The sequence below is a fragment of the Terrapene carolina genome, unplaced genomic scaffold (assembly GCF_002925995.2).
Source record: "Terrapene carolina triunguis isolate 2854851 unplaced genomic scaffold, T_m_triunguis-2.0 Scaffold62, whole genome shotgun sequence".
NCBI classification, from domain to species: Eukaryota; Metazoa; Chordata; order Testudines; family Emydidae; genus Terrapene; species Terrapene triunguis.
In genome coordinates, this window is record NW_020664413.1 from 8,759,283 (window position 1) to 8,781,841 (window position 22,559).

At 39.8% G+C, this 22,559-nt stretch overlaps 1 protein-coding gene across 1 annotated transcript in view; it reads left to right on the forward strand.

Annotated features, from left to right (window-relative positions):
* Positions 1 to 18,681, forward strand: part of SLC49A4 (solute carrier family 49 member 4) — a 120,418-nt gene extending 101,737 nt beyond the window's left edge. Inside the window, exons 8-9 of the mRNA XM_026647400.1 lie at positions 10,810 to 10,992; positions 17,231 to 18,681. Of these exons, the coding sequence (XP_026503185.1) occupies positions 10,810 to 10,992; positions 17,231 to 17,346 (299 nt within the window). The 3' untranslated portion in view covers positions 17,347 to 18,681. The remainder of the gene's footprint in view (positions 1 to 10,809; positions 10,993 to 17,230) is intronic.
* Positions 18,682 to 22,559: the final 3,878 nt, after the last annotated feature.

A 22,559-nucleotide genomic window follows, 5' to 3' on the forward strand; every position in this document is an offset into this window, starting at 1 on the left:
TGAATCTGCATTCTTTGCCGATAAAAGATTTCAGTTGAAAAATTTCACCCACTACTGTCTAAACCAACTTTCAATCAGCAGTATATGTAACAATTTTATAAATCTCTAGCTAAAATAGGGAGGAAGATGGTGTCAATATATTGAAAAAAGGGGTCAAAGCAACATGGTTGTTTCCTGCATTTGCTTATAAAAGAGATTTCCTACAAAATTGCTTAGAGACCTTTAACATTGATATTAAAAATCAATGACTAGTTCATGTTTTCTTTAATCAGCAGTAGTTTATGTTCAGGCTGCTATTCAAAAGGCTTTTCTTCCTTTTATATAGCATGGCTTTTGCTTTGTCATTAGTGGGGGGAGGGGAGGTTTAAGATATTTTCAGCAGAATTGACTTGAAAGCATATTTGGAAACATATATAAGAATGATAACTGATTACAATACACTTGAAGAAAGCTTGACTTTTCTTTTAATAAATTTTAATATACATTATTTAAATTATACTAAGTTAAATTCTTCATTGAGTTCCAAAGACAGTTTTGTATACACCTTTAACTCTAAAATAGTTGTTTCCATTGTCTGTGCTAGAATAGTGATGTCAAGGCTGATTCCCCACTCTGGCACTTTGAGTGCAGAAGGTGGGGGCCCGCAAGGATTCTAAAAATTAATATTGGCCACTCCAGGCTTGTATTAAATTCCCAAGGTTACAGCTTCTTTCTGACCTTGGATGGGTAGATGCTGCCACCACCCAAGTGCAAAAAACCTGTTGGGACCCAGGAAGGCACACTTGGGAATTCCTCCCTGTGGGGTACCCTCAAGCCCTTTCACCACCACCCCCTCCAGGGAAGAGCTGAGAAAGAAAATAAAGGAAATCAGCTGTTGCCACCAGCTAATTAAACAACATACGCACACCACTTAGGACACAAAAATTCAATCTTGTTCTTAAAAAAGATAACTTTTACTAAAAACAAAAAAAGAAAAAATACATTTGGAACTTAATAACTTTCTTGAGGTCCAGCTTAAAGGTTACAAGCAAAACAAAAGCATTTGGAGGCTATCACAGAGGGGTCCACAAGCCAATAAGAAATAAAAGAAACAACCCTAATCGCATCTTCCTAGACATTCCCTGATTTACTTACATATCTCGGGTTTCAGATAAGTAGTTCTAGGTATGATCTGATGATTTCCATACCTGGCTTAAAGCTTCTTATAGCATTGCAGCTATGTGTCTCCTCTCTCCTGAGAACAACAGACAGACAGACAAAGGGAATTCCCCCCCCCCTCATTTTAAAAAGTTCTAGCCCTCCCATTGGCTCTTTTGGTCTGGTGCCCACTCCCTTCCTTTTACCTGTGGACTTGTTAACCCTTTACAGGTAAAGCAAGTAGAGAACAGCTACTAACAGGGATTTTGTAACTAACTGGCTGGGTGGGTATCCATAAAAGGGAGCTACTCCCTCCCCCCCTTCATTTATCACATGTGCATTGTTAGTTTGCTTTGTATTGAACTCATTACATTAATTAATGTAAAATGGGGTATTTTGACCCAAGATAACTATATAACATGGCACAATGCCAGTTTCAATATCTTGCTACTTTGTGTTGCTGATAATACCTATGGATATAAATACTAACACTTTCTAAGAATTGGTATGTAATGCCAGTTGCATATGACTCAGATTCAATGTTTTATGCAAAAAATACATTTCTAATATATATCAATATTTTCAACAGTATTTTAAGATGTTGGGGTCAAAATTTCCTTTTACAAAATCTGTATTCACACTGGGCATCGGGCAGTCAGATTTTCATGGCAGTCCATGGTGTCAACAACTGAATTTAAGTTATGCAATATAATTAAAAATAAATGAATTAAAACTTTCAGCAAGTAAGAACACATCTCTCTACCCAAATATAGGCCATAATATTGAAGAAACAAGCACAGTGAGAGAGGCTAGAAAATTATTTATGCACAAAGGGTAAAATGATGAGAGTAATTTCTTTATCATAAATAGCATATATTTGATGTGAATAAAGCAGCATGGCCCAGTGGATGATAGAGTTGCTAGGGCCTCTGAAGAACTAGATTTTTATTCCTAGCTTTGGCATTAACCTGCTATGGGGCTTTGAGCAAATTATGTCATCTCTCTGTCCCTTGTTTTTTCCTATCTGTAATATTGAAGATAAAGACACTTGCCTTCCTTAAAGTAGTTTGAGATCTACAGATGAAAAGTGCTTTGTAAAGGGTAAGTTTATTATTATGATTATCAACAATAAAAAGCAAGTACAACAGCAAATGTGTGGCAAAGTCAGTTTGGATCTGAAGTGAGGAACATTTCAAGAATATACCTATAAATGTAACAGTATGAAGCCTCCATTATTTCATGATCTCTACTCTTTAGCTGAAGGATCACTTACCTGTTCATACAATTTTTAGCTCCTCAAAGTTTGTACTTCAGCTTTAACCACAAGTTTCACTTGCTTTTCTTTTGGGAAATGTTTGGAGCAAATCCAATTTGATCAGATTTCCAGTCACTTTCATAACTATATCAAGATCTAAGAATTTGCTAAGCACACACAGGAATGAAAATTCATCCAATGAACTACCGTATATACTCGTTCATAAGCTGAATATTTTTAGTAAAAAAGGGAAGCACCAGAGAAGAGGGTCGGCTTATGAACGGGTATAGAGAGGGAGAGGTGGGACACAGCCCCTCCCCCCAACAGAGGGAGCAAGGAGAGGCAGCACAGCCAGCAGAGCCAGAAGGGAAGAGGCCACGCTGCCCTCCCCAGCCTCCGAAGCAGCTGCAGCTCTGGGACTGGCAGGCTGCAGCTGTGCCGCTCGGCCCCGCCCCCCAGAGCAGGCTGTGGTCGCGTTGCCCGGCCCGCCGGAGCAGGCTGCGGCCATGATGCCCAGCCTGCCGTAGCAGCTCCAGCCAGGCCAGAGGCATCCTCCCTTGGCCCTCCCCAGATAAGGTGGGAAGGGATGGGATGGGGAGAGTGTGGGGGTCCCGGGCTAGGGGTGGGGTCATGTGGGGGATGGTCACAGGGGTTACTCCCCTGGCCCCCCCGCCTCCCCCCCCCCCCCCCCAAAAAATTTCCCCACCAGTTGCTGTCCCGGCTCATCAGAGTAAGTAGCTGGCGCGCTGGGACACTTTGTTTACTTAGGTTTACCTCCATGCCTGCGGACCTCGAGGTAAACAAACCATCTCGGCCCGCCAGCGGCTTATCCTGATGGCCCGGGAGCCAAAGTTTACTGACCCTTGAATTATAGGGTCGGCTTATGAACGAGTCATAAAAATTTTCCATTTTTACTTATCCATCTTGAGGGGTCGGCTTATAAATGAACCGGCTTATGGTCGAGTATATACGGTATATTAATGTTATAAATGTACTTTAAAGGGAAATCCTTCCTTTTTGTCTTTGTTTCTGTTAAGCAAATTACAATAAAAGTTGTAATTTATGTTGCTTCACAATGGGTCACACTTCTTACAGAAAAGTTAAAGCTGGCTACTTCCCTTATGGTTCTTATCCTTGCTCATGATAGGAATGAAGTTATAAGGAAGTTTTGCTGTTCTACTTTAATAAACTGATTAAAGCTGTGGCAGGATCTGATTTTAGGGCAGAATTTCTCTCATTCAATACATTTTCAGAGTTCAGTAAAATTGACAAAACAGACATCTAGGTGAGGCACCAGCCTATCATCTTAGCACTTGGATTCTAGCATGATTGCCAAATTAGAAACACCTCAGATCTCTAAAGACCTGTTTAAATTCCGTGTTGAGTCCCAAGAGAAAACGAGTTTAGAGCTACCCTCCTTCTTGTTTATCCATAGAAAACCTCTACATGACTTGGCACAGTTTTTCTGCTCCTAAGAGGCCCATTACTGGAATAACCAGGGTACTGGAGGTCAGGATATATTACTCCTGAGGGAATTCTGTGTCAAAAAATTAAAAATTCTGCATCAGAAAAATAAAAATTATGTGCACAATATTTTAAAATTCTGCAACGTTCTGCAAATATTATTTGTCAATAAATAAATGTGGCTCCAGCATGGCAGTGGGGAGCACAGGCCACTGGCTGCATTGAGGTGGGAGATCACCCTGAAGTCCCCACCTCCCCAGCTATAGGGACTCAGCAGTGAGGCTGCACCTGACCCTGACACAGTGCAAGGGCTGGGCCTGCCCCAGAAACACCCCAAGGCCCTGCTTCTCTGCGCCATGCGCATCAGGTGTGGGTAGGCAGGCTCTGCCCAGCAGGATCCAGGTGTGGGGTGAGAGATTTCCGTGTGGGGCAATCTTGGTGCGGGCGGCTCAGTGGGAGATCTGGATGCACAAGGGCGCATTGGGGGGGTTTCAGGTGCAGGGGCAATAGGACTCTGCAAAGGATCCAGGTGAAGGTGGTTGGGGATCAGTGGGGTGGAGGTCTGGGTGTGGGAAGCTCATTGGGGGGATCTAGGTTTAGGGGGGTAGAGCATGTCAGGGTGAGTGTTCAATGAGCCTGCTTAATGGGGGAACCCCAGCTGCTGCCGAGGAGACGCCGCATACCAGGCTCCTGCTTCCCCCCATGATTCCCCTATCACCTTTTCTTCCTCATCTCATCCCCCTCCCCTCACTCGCACATTCCCTTTCTCCTGCCCTATTCCACTCCCCCTTTCATCCCCACTGCCTCTTCCCCCCTTTCCCTCAGTTTCAATATCTTGCTACTTTGTGTTGCTGATAATACCTATGGATATAAATACTAACACTTTCTAAGAATTGGTATGTAATGCCAGTAAATAAAACAGAAAATATCATATTGCCTCTATATAAATCCATGGTATACCCACATCTTGAATACTGCATGCAGATATGGTCGCCCCATCTCAAAAAAAATATGTTGGAATTGGAAAAGGTTCAGAAAAGGGCAACAAAAATAATTAGGCGAATGGAACGGCTGCTATATAAGGAGAGATTAAGAAGACTGAGACTTTTCAGAGACGACTAAAGGGGGGTATGATAGAGATCTATAAAATTATGACTGGTGTGAAGAAAGTAAATAAGGAAGTGTTATTTACTCCTTCTCATAACACAAGAACTAGGGGTCACCAAATGAAATTAATAGGCACCAGGCTTAAAACAAAGAAAAGGAAGTATTTTTTCACACAGCATACAGTCAACCTGTAGAACTCTTTGCCAGAGGATGTTGAGAAGGCCAAGACTATAACAGGGTTCAAAAAAGAACTAGAAGAATTAATGGAAGATAGGTCCATCAGTGGCTATTAGCCAGGATGGCCAGGGATGGTGTCCCTAGCCTCTTTGCCAGAAGCTGGGAATGGGTGACCGGATGGATCACTTGATGATTACCTGTTCTGTTCATTCCCTCTGGGGCACCTGGCATTGGCCAGTGTCGGAAGACAGGATACTGGGCTAGATGGACCTTTGGTCTGACTCAGTATGGCCATTCTTACATTAGTATGTTAGTTAATAGCTGCTTAATATACACAGAGATCTATATAGATCCTAAAAATACCAAGTACTCTATCACAGTTGCTTTAAAAACCCCCGATTCTATTATTTCTTAATGGCTAGAGCTTGCTAATGTAAGTGTCTTGAGCACATGTCTTAGCACACTGCTCTTTTCCCAGTTAATTACTTTTCACAGGAAAGGGCAAGTGCTCTTCTGATATGATATATGTCATGCAGATGAAGTACAGTTCTGGTGTGTATTTTTATCCAAGCAGACATTAATTAGTTGTTTACCCTGTTTTTGGAGCAAGAGAGTGAGGAAGAAATGTTAGCTTTTGTGCTGGTACTTGCACGTGTCTACATTCTGCACCATTGATGGTAGTCAGAGTTTCTTAATAAAATTACACTAAATGCTTTTTTAAACATCAGTTCTTTTAAACTATAAAAGAAATCATGGGACTCTTTAATGATCATGCAGTCTGAAGTCCTGTTATGAGAAGTAAATGGACTCCATTTTATAGCTGGCACTCACTCTGCCATAGTAGCTTTGTCACCCCTTGAGCTGGTATTTTAGGTACTGTACTCACTACAGTATGTTAAATAAAAGGCCAAACCCACTTCTGGACTACCATTTATCTGACTTCTTCCAATAAATTTTTCTAGCACTGTATATTTTATTTATGACTTTCTATATAGTCGACCAAATTGGATTTGTTACTTTTAAACGCTGAATTGTTGCAGTAAAATTATTTATTATATTTACAGCACTCAGGAGTTTTAGATGCTTTATACTACCATAACATGGAAATGTTGTCATTAAAGTGTGGTTACAGTAAGAGACGTGATTATACATATATTATTGGAGGCTTCCAGATTTTTAATACTGTCATTTCCACATCCATTTTTTCTTAGTTCACAAGTTAAAAGATATATTTTCTTACTGCAAATCCTGTAAATTCATCCTGGGATCTACAACACGCCCTGTTCTTTCTGCCTTTAACATTGATCCAGTTGCTTTGGCTTTTTTAATATTTTTTTAGATTTTAAAGTGCATGTGTTTTATGATATGTTATATTTTAAGTGTTTATGCAGTGTCCCAAGAGCTTTGTGATTGAAAAGGGTATATATAAATATGATCTATAACTAAGGCTATGTTTAATCACGGGTATTTTTAGTAAAAGTCATGGACAGGTCACGGGCAGTAAACAAAAATTCCTGGCCCGTGACCTGTCCATGACTTGTACTGTACACCCGACTAAAACTTGGGGCACTGCGGGGGCTCTGGGGCAGGGGGTGGCCCGGGGGAGCCACTGCTGTTGGGGGAAGAAGTGGGGGGCTGACGGAGCTGGCAGGCTCCCTACCCGGCTCCACGCGGCTCCCAGAAGCAGCCGGCATGTCCCTGTGGCCCCTACTTAGACGGATTTGGAGGCGCGACCGGGGGGGCTCCGCGTGCTGCCCCTGCCCCAAGCGCCTGCTCCGCAGCTCCCATTGGCCAGGAACTGCAGCCAATAGTAGCTGCGGGGGCAGTGCCTGCAGGCAGAGGCAGTGCGCAGAGCCACCTGGCCACGCCTCTGCCTAGGAGCCTGCCCCCCCACCCGCAGTAAATGCCACCCAGAGCCCTCACTCCCTCCTGCACCCCAAGCCCAACCCCTTGCATCAGTCCTGAGCCCCCTCCCATGCCCAAACTCCTGCTGGGGGGAGAGGGGTGTGGTGGCCTGAGACTGGCCCAGCAGTGGTCGGTGCGCCTGAGCTGCTCAGGTGGCCCCCAGGCCAGCCGCACCGGCCGCTGCAGAAGTCCCGGAAGTCCCGGAAAGTCACAGAATCCATGACTTCTGTGACCTCCATGACAGACTCGCAGCCTTATCTATAACTATTATTCACAGCAGTAAAGATTCTGAAGTCAGTACAGCTGACACTTTTTGGTATTGGGTGAATGAGGCAGAGAAGAACCCACTTTGCACTTCTATGTGGTGGTTGCCAGCATTAAAATACTTATAATTTTCAGAGATGCCAAATGATGGCATATTGAAATACTGCAGCATTTCCCTACAGTTACTGCTGCAATGAGGGCCACGTAAGTTCCTACTTAGATAGGCCATTGGAATAGGAAAATGCAATGCTATCTACTCTGATAATGAAATACACCAGTATCTTGGCTAATGCTGTGGTGCTTGGCTAATGCTGTGGTGATTGAGGGTAAATGTCTTTCAAGGTGACATGTTGACTCTGCATTGCTCACTGTAATATAAAAATGTGTGTTTGTCACTAAAGCAAACAAAAGTGACTTGGAAAACATACAGGATATAGATTAGTTGAATAAGAAGGTGCTATTTGGTAAATTCTGTAGACAACTCCATCCCACCTGGTGCTTATGAGAGGAGCTGAAGCTTTTTGCCTCCAAACTCAGGGACTATCTTAGTTACTTTACCATGCCATCCTTTTCTCCAGCAGAATCAGCATTAGGACCTTTTGTAATTTCATAGGAACTCACTATAGCAAACTCATTCGGTCCTCTGCTGGAGATGTACAGCTTGTCCTGGAGCAAACCTGATTATATCAGAGCCTCCCAAGTCATGTAGCTTGTGCCTTAGTGTTCAACACTGGTGCTCACTATTCAGTTAGCAATGATTGATTTCTTTTCCATCTTAGAGTTGTTTGAGATATAGGGCAGGTCTACATTACAAATTTACATTGGCGCAGCTGCACCACTATAGTGTATTTGGTGAGGATGCTCTAAGCCGTCAGGAGAGAGCTCTCCCATCAGCTTAATAGCTCCACTTCAGTGAGAGGCAGTAGCAATGTCAGCGGGAGAAGCTCTCCTGCCAACATAGTGCTGTCTACACAGGAGGGCTGGGGGTCCGTGTTAAAGTTGGTATAACTATGTCACTCAAGGTGTGGATTTTTCACACCCCTGAGTGACATAGTTAGACTGAAGTAAGTGTGTAGTGTAGAACAAGCCGCACTGTAGGAACACAGTTCTCAAAGTTCATGAGAACTGGTTGGCTAAATTACAAGTATTTAAAATTTGGGGCAAAATTTCTCAAAAACTGTATGGTTAATGTATTTTCACCATCTGAAGTTCTTCCCAATAGTTACTAGTTCCTTATATATTTTCTCTTTGGAAAGTACTAGAGAATCTCACTTTAATTCTAAATAGGTGTCCATAGATTTATCCAGCTGAATTTTTGGGGGAGAAAATATCTCTTTCTGTTGGTTTCTATTCTGATATTGCAGCTTCAAAAGCCACTACCAGATCCCTTTTTGCTTATCAAAAAAGATTAAAATAGTTAGCTACAAATTAGAAAACTGAATCAATGATGGCTGCTTATTTAACAGGGATTAGAGAACTGCGAAAGCAAGAGGCTGTGCTACTGGATGGAACCAGGACTTGTGCGAGAGATTTACTAACTTCAAAATATCAATGAGAGCTTGCAGCAGATTCTGTGGATATCATGGCAGCGGAATTACTCATTCAATTTCAGATACAAGAGCCTGTTGGCGTCAGGATACTAAATTTTGTTCTCACTCTTTGAGAACTCTGAACTTATCTTGGAACAGTTCCTCTGACTTTCATCCTCCAGCTGGTTATAAAAGAATTTACAGGAGCTGGAAAAGCTTTTACGGTTTCTCATAGAGAGAGAGACAGTGACATCCAGCCTTTTAAAAACATATAGAGGCCAGCCTGATCAGTCCCCTTCCAAAGTTTTGCCACTATATCATCTTCCTGGCAGCTTTTTCTGCTCCCCTCCTCTCTCTCCTTTTCCAGGCAAAATCCCTGGAATTTGTTTTCTGCCAAAACGTGTCTGTGTTTTGGCAGAACCGCATCAAATGATTGAGCTGATGAATAGGCATTTCTACTGTATCTCCTAAGGCCTTGTTTTCTGCCTTTCATTATACCTCATATTTTGACAAATGGTGAATTTTTTTAAGCCAAGTCTCCTGCTTACTAACAACTTCTCAGTTGAGAAATTGAGCAATGCTTAATTTAAGCTGAAGTACAGCTTTCTCAATTCTCCACTTTCCATGATGGATTTTTTAATGTAGTATATTTTCAGTTTTCATATGTCATCCTTCTGCTACAGCACAGGGTAAAGATACCTTAAAATTTGAAATCTTTTCCTAGCAATTGGGTGACTTTTTGCATCCCAAGGATGTTTCTTTTCATATCACCAGAGCTCTTACAGAACCGCCAAGAAATATTCTAGACATTTTATTTGTTCTTTTCAGTCTTAATATTTCTTCTAGCTAATTCTTTCCCTTACATATTTGCTTTTCCTTTGATAGGTCTCTTCATGTCACTGAGGCTCCAGTTCAGAAAACCATCATTATTCAGGACTGCTCTTAAACACATGACTAAGTCCCATTGAAATCAGTGCTTTCTTGATTTGGATCCTTAGTTACTGAATGAAAAGAAAAATGTTTTATTTCTGCATAGCTTTAGAAAATGTAGATTTCCTAGCTAAAATATCTATACTAGCATGAAACTGGAAGAAGTGCGATGACATCAGAAGTCACAGAACAAAATACCCCAGCCAATTAAAGAAATTGCCATATTCTAATATTATGCATCTGGGATGAAAAATCAGAGTCCTGCAATGACAAATAACCTACTCTTTCAACTAGAGCAGGCTTTCTCAAACTGGAGGTCGGGGCCCCTCAGGGGGTTGCGAGGTTATTACATGGGGGGTCGTGAGCTGTCTGCCTCCACCCCAAACCCTGTTTTGCTTCCAGCATTTATAATGGTGCTAAATATACAAAAAAGTGTTTTAATTTATAAGGGGGGTTCGCACTCAGAGGCTTGCTATGTGAAAGGGGTCACCAGTACAAAAGTTTGAGAACCACTGAACAAGAGGCTAATCCTGCAGTGCCTTGGTATCTGGTAGATCATTAGTAGTATTTGTCTGGAAAGTGAAAACAAAAATTAGTTCTGACCTTTGGAACTGAGAGTCAGAATGTTAATTTCCAGTTCATTTCTGATTCAGTACAGTAATTGTTTCTGCTCTAATTGAGTATAAAACAGTTATTGTTCACTTTGGAGGTAACTCAACCTAGATGTCTCTTTGCATAAATATTTTTTCCAATGTTTTCTGTTTTCTGATATTTGGTAAACACACTGAGTGATTTGGAGTATATCTTCAGGAATTCAGTTTGTATCCAAATAAAAATTGCTGACATGATCAAACCAAAAATAAATGCTGACTACTAACAGAAAGACATTATACACTATATGATGCACAGAGGTAAAAATAGGTCTGATTCTCCTTTGTCTTCCAGTTACTTAAGCATTAATATCCTGGGCATCTTTTGTTTGAAATATGATAGCAAAATGCTACTATGAAACTAAACCACTGTTTTTGTTTTTTGTTGTAGCTACACTATACACATCCTGTATCTTGCTCGGAGTATTCCTGAATAGTAGCATACCTATATTCTTTGAGCTTTTTGTGGAGACGGTCTACCCTGTTCCAGAAGGAATTACGTGTGGTGTTGTCACCTTTTTGAGTAACATGTTTATGGGAGTGCTTTTGTTTTTTCTCACATTTTACCATACAGGTAAGAAATATGAGCTATTTACTAAATGTAATTCTCTGTGAAGACATTCTGTAAAGGGTCTATTTTGGCACCAGTGGGAGGAGGATTTACATACCAAACTCCCATTAATGCTAATTCTGTGCATAAATCTCCTGCACATCAGTGGGAGAAAAGGCCTGTAATTGTTTGTCTTTACATGCATGCCAATCGAAGAATGAAATCCTTTAGTTAGAAAACAGATATCCAGACTTTGCATAGAACTCACCGCAGCAGGAAGCTATTGAGATAAACATGATGGTTAGATTTTTTACAAAGAACTGGATAATGTTCTGGCCATTAATAACATTTGTAGCTATGCTAGATAAAATAACAATAAAGCTAATCCAATCTCATGCTTCAGGGTATAAACTGCTCGCCGGTGGTGGGCAGAAAAGAATTTCTCCTTCGTCCCCGCAATGTTTATCATTGAACACATGGTTGGGTGAATTATTGATGGCAGGAGAGAGTTACCTTCACAAGATATTGGCCACTGCTCTGAGTCAGAATACGGCAATAGATGATGTGTAGTGGTCTAATATGCTAAGGTAGTCCTTTGTGTTGATATTTCCAACAAATTCTTTATAGATCCTTTATTATTTTCATCTCTTGTGTATTATTTATTTGCTCACATAATGTGTCATTGTAATTTTGAGTGGTATATCTTGCAGATTATATTTACATTTAGATACGAGTTACTGTGGTAACAATATGAAAATCTAGATAAGTTTAGAATAAAACCCTGCAACCTCACTAATTCTTCTTTTTAAAGTTACAAATTGCTATTTTTATATGTAGAAATCAGCAAGGTTAATTTTTCTTTCTTGGTACAAGAAGAATACTTTCAACCAAAATGTTTGTAGTTTGCTTTGTAAATATAAAACCTTATATGAATTCTAAGTTTAATTGTCAAGACATCTCTTAATTAAAATGTTATGTTCCCAGCCAAGAGGAAAGTGGTAAACTTCACAGTAAACTGTATTTTGAAATTAAAAATATTAGATTATTGGCCAGACTCAGATGTCTCAGCATAGTCTGTGGTTTTCTACCTACAATTAATTGTGAAAAGAAATAACTGTAAATTCATTCTACCTTCTAACTACTATTTTGTAGATGCAAGCTGATAGAAATTTAAACTATCATTTGTGGCCTGGAAATTAAAAAAAAAAGTTTTTCAAACATGAGCCTGTATCTACCAGTTAAAAGTGATTTGATGTTTGTTTAGGAAACTCGTTCAAATTGCAATGATTTAATCAAATCTATATTGAGAATAGTAGTGGATGTGAACTGATTTAACACAAATACGATTGTTTCCAATATTCACAAATGAGTTGGGAAGATGAAAGAAAACAAATTTGAAATATTTTCAGTGTACTTCTAAATGAGAGTGAAAGTCCAGTGTTATGAATTCATTTTCCATTGAGTATTAGGATTGTACATTGTACCAAATCAATGGGTCTGAGGTCATTTTACTAAAAATAATTATTATAGTATTCTACAGTAATACCTCAAAACATGGCAGTAACGTTGGATAAATCACAGTTTTGGACCATTATTTAGAATACTCTAGTGTTTTTTTCCATAAAGAATGTCAATAAATACACGTGAATGCAAACATGAAAAAAGCATAAGCTGTAGTCTTTTTTGCCAAAGGAAGAAGCACTGAGTTACACTGTCATCTTCAAGATAATGCATTCTCAATGATGCAGTGTCTCAAATTATTAAAAGCATGATCATTTATATGATCTCTAAGGGTTGATCAATGTCCATTTGATTAAATTACTGGCTATGTTACCAAAACAAAAATCCATTGAAAATGGAAAATGATTTTGTAATAAAAATGCTTCCTTTTTAAAATCCGTCTTTTCTCCTCTGATTTTCATACATCTTTTACTGTCATTCCAACTGAAGTGCAGTAGAATTCTAGGCCTCTCTGTCTCACTTTCAAATCATATAATCAGTCACTAGTTTTCATTCTGATGTCTCCCCTCTCCTCATATTCTGATATTAGTGTCCCAATTATTAAGGCTATTGGGGAGACAGTCCTTAGAGTTTTCTAGTAGACTGAAGATTCTGATCCAGATGATTAGAATGTGAGATTTAGAATCCCTTATCTAACTTCTTAGCACTGTATTCTAGTATCAAAAGCCCAGTCTCTGCATATTGTTTCATGTTTTCTTCAGTGTTCTATTTTTTTTAAACTTTGGACTTTTTATGATGTGTTAGCATGAATTGACTAGTGCTCTACTGATTTTTGTAGTACAAAAAGAGAAAGTTTAAAATAGATCATAAAATTCTCAGCCTTTTTAGATGTTTGGTTTAGATTATATTCAGTCTAGTTAAGCACAAGTATAGCTTTCTGAGGAAAATGTTAGAGAGGCATGTTTCTGATAACTTCTGGGAATACAGCAGTCCTACTTAAACCAACGAAGAGTTTTACTGAGGCACGTCTAAGTTTACTACAATAATAGAGACAGGGTTTTTAGGGGGTGTGTTTTGTACTGCCATTTTCTGGGGTTTGGTTTCTCGAGCTTTCTGATGTTGTGTTTTTGAATTCCAGAACACACATTGTGCTTTACCTTTAGCCATATGAATTATGGATTAAACTAAGCAGCATTGCTGGAGCCTTTAATATGATTACTAAACCTTAAGAGAGCATTTAGAATTCTGTAGAAATATTGAAAGAGGCAAAAGACCATCTCCAGTAAAACTGATGCTTCTTCAGTAACTTATGTCAGAGACAAAATACTAAAACAAAAGGAATTCCTATGCCTTTGCTTTCTGATTAAAATGGCTAAACTAATAATTAAATATTGATCAGTGGGGAGGATTCTTCAAACCTACAAGACACACGCTCTTAAGAGCTCTTACCCATTACATTTAATGGTTACAAAGAGGTCTCTTGAGAGTTTGTTCTGGGACCTTTATAACTTGGATAGTTTTACTGCACAAAAGTTTCTGTTGAGAAATTAGCTTTCCATGTCCAAACTGTGTAGCTGAACTAATGCATAATCAAAGTGCTGTTTATTATCCTTTTCATATTTTAGCCAGTAGAAATCTAAGGGCTTGGGTACACTAACAACCAGACCATGGCATGATAGGGTGTGAAACTATCCAGCTCTAGCTGGGTATATCCTGCCATGTGTTAACAGTTTGCTAGAGCACTTTGAGCTAGTTCTGTTTCAGAGAGGACTAGATCAAAGTGCTCTAATTAATGGTTAACGTGTCACCATGGTGTATGTGAATAGTTAGGCTATGGCAGTTTTCCATGGTGTATGTAATCGTTTGTGTAGACAAGTCCTACGAAACAATAAGACTGCTATTTAAGGTTGATTTTCTTTTCCCTACTGTCATCACTGAAAAAGTTTGCAGGTGACTCAAAAATTGTGGGAGTGGCAAATAATGAAGAGGACAGAGATCACTGATTCAGAGCAATCTGGATCGCTTGGTAAACTGGGCGGAAGCAAATAATATGCGTTGTAATATGGCTAAATGTAAACGTATACATCTAGGAACAAAGAATGTAGACCATACTTGGAGGGATGGGGGGGTCTCTGTTCTAGGAAGCAGTGACTCTGAAAAAGATATGGTGGATCATGTCATGGTGGATAAGCTGAACATGAGTTCCCAGTGTGATGTTGTGGCCCAGAGAGCTAATGCGATCTTGGGATGTACAAACAAGAGAATCTTTAGTAGGACTAGAGAGGTTATTTTAACTCTGTATTTGGCACTGCTGTGACCACTGCTGGAATTCTGTGTCCAGTTCTGGTTTCCACAGTTCAAGAAAGATGTTGATAAATTGGAGAGGGTTCAGAGGAGAGCCATGAGAATGATTAAAGGATTAGAAAACATGCTTTATAGCGATAAACTCAAGGAGTTCAATCCATTTAGCTTAACAAGGAGAAGGTTATGAGGTGACTTGATTACAGTCTATAAGTATCTACATGGGGAACAAATATTTAATAATGGCCTCTTCAGTGTAGCAGAGAAAAGCATAACGTGATCCAATGGCTGGAAGTTAAAGCTACACAAATTCAGACTGGAAATAAGGCATACATTTTTAACAGTGAGAGTAATTAACCATTAGAACAATTTACCAAGGGTCATGGTGAATTCTCCATCACTGACTGTTTTTAAATCAATATTGGTTCTTTGAGTGATGGTCCCTATAGTATTCCACTCAGGGTTATACGCATGCACTCGGAGCCAGAGCTTTTCAAAATAGCAGTGTCCACTGGTCCACATGTGCCCTTGCTCCACCTCATGGTTTTGAGTGAAGTGATAAAGGGTCAGGCAGACCGACCACGGCCTCAGTTCCTTCTCACCACCGCATGGTCTGAGTCAGAGCCCCTTCTGTTCTCTTGTCTCTTTCCTAATTTCAGGAGAAAAGACTGTTTTATTCTTGTATAGTTAGTGTTTTGTTGTTTTTGTAGTAGTTTTAGTGGTAGTTTAGGACTTTAAGGATTTTGGGATGCCGTTTTTGCCGGTTTCCTGCCCTCTTCCCCATCAGCACCCACACCTGGGTACTGGATTATGTCGAAGATGCCAGGGTTCAAGATCTGCACTTCCTGCCCTTGCTCATTTCCCATCAGTGACTAGCACCAACGCTGCCTTTGCTGCTTGGCGAAGCCCAAGTCGCATCCAGGTGCAGTATCTGTCTCTCCTTCCTGCCCATACGCAGAAAGGCCGAGCTCTCCATCTCAAGAAACACCTCACAGATGTCGCCATGAGGCCGTGGTTGGATCCAGGCTGGGGAACCCCTCTCTCCCTGTATATTGACCTGAGTATCAAGGAGCGCACCTCCTACTGTGGCATTCCAGTCCGGTTCCGCTGGTACCAGCACTACGGACCCCGTGCCCGGGCCTAGCCGTGAGGCAAGGAAACGTGCATAAGCATGACAGTAAGTCTTCCTCAAGACCCATGAAGGACTCTGCATTCTCCATGGGTTCTAGCCATGGAGAAGTGGCGCATTCCATGGCATGTAAACGTGGCAAGAAGTCACATAGAATCTTGGATCCTCTGATCCCAGTTACCGAACTGCGTACCCCTTCCGGATCGATACCCCCAAAGTCACGGGAATCATTGGTTCAGAGGCAATCCTCCATTCTGGCCCTGGTTCTGGCCCCAGCTCTGTCTGTGGAGTGCATGCCGCTGAAACTAGGGAAGCTCAAGTCAGCTCTTGGTCCTCATGAGCTGTTTGACATAGATGAGGTGAGGTCCCACGTCTCCTGGTGCATCACCTCATCAGAGACCCCACTCCCCAGCTTTGGACTTGCTGCCTTCGGGTCATGTTCCTGAGCATTCTCCTGAGACTCACATGGTTCCAACTGACATATGTAGGGCAGCCACATGGAGTTCAGCACATATCTTTTCTTCCCATTATGCCCTAGTGCAAGACTCTGCGATGCATGCCTCATTCGGTGCGGCTGTTCTCCGTTCCACAATGCCATCTTCTTCCTTGCACCCTCCCAACTAGATACTGCTTGTCAGTCACCCTCAGTGGAATACAATAGGGACCTTCACTCGAAGAAGAAGAGAACTTCCAGTTACCTGTAACTGGAGGTTCTTTGAGGTGTGTTGTCCCTGTCTGTATTCCAATCCTGCCCTCCTTCCCCTCTGCTGGAGATCTATTCGATTTGCAGTGGAAAAGGAACTGAAGGTGCAATCAGCGTGCCCCCACCCTTTATCACGTTGGTCGAAACCATGAGGCAGAGCAAGGGCGCATGCGCAGACCAATGGACACTACTACTTTGAAACTCTCCAGCTCCGGGTGCATGGCCCATGCGTATAACTCTCAGTGGAATACAGATAGGAACTACACATCTCAAAGAACCTTCATGTACAAGTAAGTAACCTCCTCATATTTTTCTAAAAGTTCTGTTCTAGGAGTTATTTTGGGGAAGTTCTGTGGCTTGTGTTATACCACAGGTCTGACTAGATGATCATAATGGTGTCCTTTGGCCTTAGAATCTATGAAAGGTGAATGAATAAGTTATTAAATTAATTAACGGTATTGAGGTTTTAAAAAAAGAAATCCATAACATCTCATAAAATATTTCATCCACCTGTCAATCCCATGCATTGTTACTGTTTTGCTATTAGAGCAGAGCTAGCTCAAAGCCATCAGCTAAACTTTTAGTTTCCAGTATTTAAGTCCTGATTGCTTTGACGGTGGAGATGTTATATGAACTTCTGAAACTGCATTTTTTGTTTTGTTTTACAGAGTTGTCCTGGTTCAACTGGTGCCTCCCAGGATCATGTTTGCTCAGCCTACTCCTTATTCTGTGCTTCAGGGAATCCTATGATAGACTTTATCTTGATGTCGTTGTCTCAGTTTAATAGCACAGAACTGACAGAGTTTTGAAAGAGACTGGAAATCGATACTGCATTCTGCAAATAGCTTGGAATTGCACAGTTGTATGGCGGAAAAAGCAAAGAAACTACAAAATTTTAAATGTGGTTTTACCAGACTACGAAGATATTTTTTTAAAACATCTCTTGACTTGATCTTTATTACTGACTTGATAAACAGTGTGGTACTTCATTGGGAATAAGAGTATCCTAAAATACACAAGTGGACTAGATCTGATGTGTATATTCTAAAGTCAGAACTGTGATACGTTATTTAAAAAACAATACTTGCAGCTATTAAGTGTACAGATTTTCTGTGCCAATTCAAACCACTTACAGAGATGCCAAGATACCAGTAATCTTTCCATCTTCTATCAGAATACGAATAGTGAATAACCTTTTTTTAAAAAATCTATAACTTAAATAGGTAACACACTTAAATATTAAAAGGCCAGCAAACATATAAGCTAAAATAATATGGTTTTGCTGCACTACATTATGTTCTAATAAAGCCATTTCTGGTAAGACTTTGGTACCTGAGTTTTCAACCATATTGACTAATCTTAGCAGTCCTTGCACTGTTGTTAGAAATCTTTAACTTTCACTCCAGAACAAGTGTGCACTGAATGATAAGTGCAGTTTTAGTTATACAGTAGTTGCCACTGAAAGTCACCTTAGCTAACAGTAGCACTGAAATTCTGCAGTTTTTCCATATGCTTAGAATAGGAAAGAACAATGGTATCTCAGATGTCTCTGTTGATAAATGTTGATGATGTAATGGCCACCACTATACTTCTCTTTCATCTCCAGTTAATGCTGTGAACCCCAATTTCATGCCACTAAATAATGTAGGTGTGTAGGGCCAAATCCCCAGTAAGTTTAGCTTTAGTAAAGGTTTTGGGGTTTGGGCTGTAGTGCATGTGTATTTTAAGATTAGTTTACAATTATGGGTACTAAGTAATGTTTTTTAAATATCCAGTTCTTTATAAGTGGCATTTTTCTGAAATGTCTTTGGACTTTGTGAGGTGCCCTTGTTAGCAGCGAAATGACACATCATGTGGAATATTTTGTTTCATGAGTCCATGAATTTTGGAATAACCTGGGAAGTACTGTGCCAAGCAGAAAATTGTGGTCAGTCTGGCCCTTACTTGAACAGAGATACTTAAGAGACTTTAAGTAGTTTTTTAACACAATTTTAAACTGATTAGTAATTTCTGAATTCTTATAATTCATTTCAAAAATATTTACGGCATTTCCATTCTGAGTATGTTCCTGTACTCTGTGTAATGTGTGTGTGTGTGCACATGTATATATGTACAGATGTGTGTGTGTATAATATTTATATGTTGTATATAATTATATAATATATAAATATTGTATGTAGAGTGTGTTTATAGGTTTATTTAAAAATTATGTCTTTGGATGGTGGTATGCCACTGTTTGAACTTAAGCTATCATTTCAGTGAATGAAGTTGCACGCATATACCAACTGTGACATGAGTTTTATTTCACTGGGTGAATGTCTTTTCTTAATGTAGCTATTTGATATAGAGGGATATGTACATGTTTGAGGGCGTTGGCATGTAATGTTCTGCTTCAGTGAGAAATCTGAATCAAACGCACTCCACTCCTGTGAGGGGCTCTGCTCTGCCACTCCTGAGTAATACAGCCACTGTAACTCAAAAAATAAAAGCTGAACTGTGCACTACCCTTCAACTATGTATCCATTTGTTCTGTCTGCTCTCTGTGGAGAGCGAATATTTTATTGACATTTTAAATTCAAAATTGTATTCATGCTGTAAAATGAAATAAGTTATTTCACATCATCTGCTTTTATTGTTTTCAGTGAAATGGGCATATTTACCATAGCAAGTATGGGATGTTGTGACCTTGTTTATTGGCTACATCAGCTATTACAAGATCAGAGTTATTCCTTGAAAGGCACTAGTCAGACAATGGAGCTATCTGTATTGAGATATCCTAAATAAATGTAATCAGCATGTTCAAGCTGCTGAAGAAAACTGGCAAAGTACAGTTGGACATATCCTTTTACTGTCTTCATCAGTTGATTGGTACAAAGGTGTTAACCATTCAGCTTTCTTGGTTATGTTCTACTATATTTAGCAAAAGCCACCACTTTACAGTTCTTACTCAACCAGCATTCCCATTTGAGCCTGATGGAGCTTTTGCCTGAGGAAGAACTACAGGAGCAGATCCCAATTATATAAAGAAGTTCTCCCATAGGTAAGAGTCTGCTGCTATGATAAATAGAAATGAATTTTCAGACTTGAGGACTTCATCAGATCAACATATCTTTGGGTGGCAGGTGGGGGAGAATGTGTTGAAGGACAGAGGGTGGGGGAAATATAAAATATTGTGGCTTTGTTAGAGTTAGAATGCACTTTGACATGATCTTTAAAATAGCTCAGATCTTCATTTGACTACACAAAAAGCATTCTCCCCCACTGAATCCAAGCCAGCAGCACTTACTCAGGTAGAAATCCAACCGAAGCCAATGAGAGTTTGCCTGACTAACAATTACCAGAGCAGGCTACCTGTTAGTATTTTTGACTTTGTAAAGGTAAAAGTTATCTTGGTTAATCAGGTCTCACTGAAAGAGACAATGGGAGGGTTTTAAATATTGCTTATATATTAATATTGAGTAGTCCCAGAAAAGATTCAGAAATGAAATATAAAATATTTCATATTTATTATTTAGCAGTAAAAAAGCACATCAGTTTTTGGAAGTGCAACTTAGTTTTAATTGTCCCTCTAATTTTCAGTGAGTACTGACATTGATTGATATCAAACACTTCTGACCATAACTGTAATTGATTTTAACAGGAAAATACTCTGAGAAAAGACACTATTCCCTTTCCCCTCTTGGCTCTGAGTTATTTCCTGTCGAAATCCAGAAGAGCAATTTTTCTTAGCCCTGATATGTGCAAAACCACTAGAATATGGACAATCATGCTGCATTTTGTGTTGAAAATGTGAGCAATAAGGCTGTGCAGTTCCCATTCCTCTCTTGTAATAGATCTTTGTTTTAAATAGCTAGTTACGTTCTAGGCTGCTCCTCAGTTTTTCACTTGGCTCCGTAATAACTGTAAATTCAACTATGCTGCTTTTTCCTTTGGCTGGCTCCTGAGCTGTACTATTTCTCTTGCTGCTAATGAGGTAGGTAAGATTTAGAAGATTGGCCTTCACTTCCATCCCTATTTTCTGTCTCTCTTCACTTCCCTCCTCATCCCATCCCCCACCACTTCCTCCCTCTTGTTTCCCTTCTCCTTCCTTTATGGCCTTTTCTCTCTTAACTGTGTGTCCATACAAGTACCATGGAAGCAGAGCTTTCTGAATTCCCAGTTCAGTTCTAAAGAAAAGGGTTGGCCAGGCATCTATGCGATATTCAAAGAAAATTATTTTCAGTGGTAGAAAATCACTGAACATAAAGTGCAGGATTTTAGGTACTGTAATATACTGTACTGGATATAGCGCATATACAGATACAAACTATATATGTAGTTCCTGTATCCATAGAATATGAAGGAGGAAATTGTGTAATACTGTATTTAATGTATACTGGTATATGCTACAGCTGAGATTTTCAAAGCCATCTAAGGAATTTAAAAAGAATGGATATTGGGGGTCCTAAATCCCTTAGTGTCTGGGCAAATTTCAGCCTATCTATGTGGTTCGTGCATCCACAGTGCTATGGAGAGACTGTTTTGTACAGATCCAATTGTTTGGAAATAGGCTAGAGATGTTGTCCTGTCTCTCTGTAGGGCACTTTAAAATTGAAATACCAGGTTACATTTGTCAAATACAATTAAAAGTTGGTTTCTTGATGCTCAGAGAGATACTTGAGTGTAGAACCATGTTAGTAACCATGATCTTGCTTGTGACTAGATTCCAAGAAGTGGTGACCACCAGCAGCTCTCATCAAACCCAGTGAGGAATGCATTCAGTATGTGACCTGCTGATGTTCTGCACCTCTTAAGATCAGACTCCTATAGATTTGTCAGACACACTGTCCCTTGTGCAGTCTTCTGTACAGTAGTGACATGTGTGAATTGCAAAGTAACTTTCAAATAATGAGCATTATTTTGTGGTAACTGTTGGGAAAACAGAAACATAGTAATGCTAATACAAGTTTCCATGTAGTGACTGCTATTTTGGAAACTTGGGAATTTACCAAATGCATTGTTGCATGTGAGAAAGGGATATCTTGAAGGAGCTGTATTACCTGGAGTGTGTGTTTATGGAGAACATTTGGACTAAGCAAAGAGTGAATACATGTTCTTATATTGTAAAAAGAAGAAAAAAGTTGATCTGTGTGTATATATATTGGCTGTTACCAAAAAGGGGGAACAATGTGAGAATTGACTGATATGTGAATAGGGATTAGCTGTTTTATCCTATGGTTTTTGACATCCTATAAAGCTGTGAGAGTAGCAATTTATTAATAAATCTGCTATTTCTCATTGTCATTTTTTTAAACTTAAGAGAAAAACAAATGTTGACTAGTTTGTGGCAAACAATTGGTTTTAGATGCTGTTTTTGTATGTTTTATTAGATTGGTTAGAATCTAAATATAATTCACTGTAATTGTTTGGCAGGTTAACTACTATGTTGGTGTGAAAATGCCAGAAATTCATAACACCTTTGATGGATGGATGTACAGTGTGTATAGCTGGTGTGATTAGAATTTTGTGTTGAATATCATTGTGTTAAATTTTGTAAAGTACCAGTGTAATCTCTCTCTTTCCCTCTCTCTCTCTCCGCAAATGGCAGTTACACAAATCACATAGGGCTAAAAGCTCACCCCATTAAAATGAATGGGAATTTTGCCATTATCTTCAATGGGTCCAGGATATAGTAGAATCATAGAAATGTAGGGCTGGAAGAGACCATAAGAGGTCATCTAGTCCAACCCCCTGCGCTGGGGCAGGACCAAGTAAACCTAGACTATCCTTGATAGGTGTTTGTCCAACCTGTTCTCAAAAACTTCCAATGATGGGGACCAGAGTCAAGGACCCTTGCTATCATAAAGAGGAAAACTCTGAAATTATAACAATACCCACATCACTCTGATCAACCTTATTTGTCTGTCTTTAGCAAGTCGATGCTCTTATTGATGAGATGCTGGTTCATATTTTGGGCAGTGGTGCTCTCCCAGCATCCATAAAACATGAAAAAGCCTC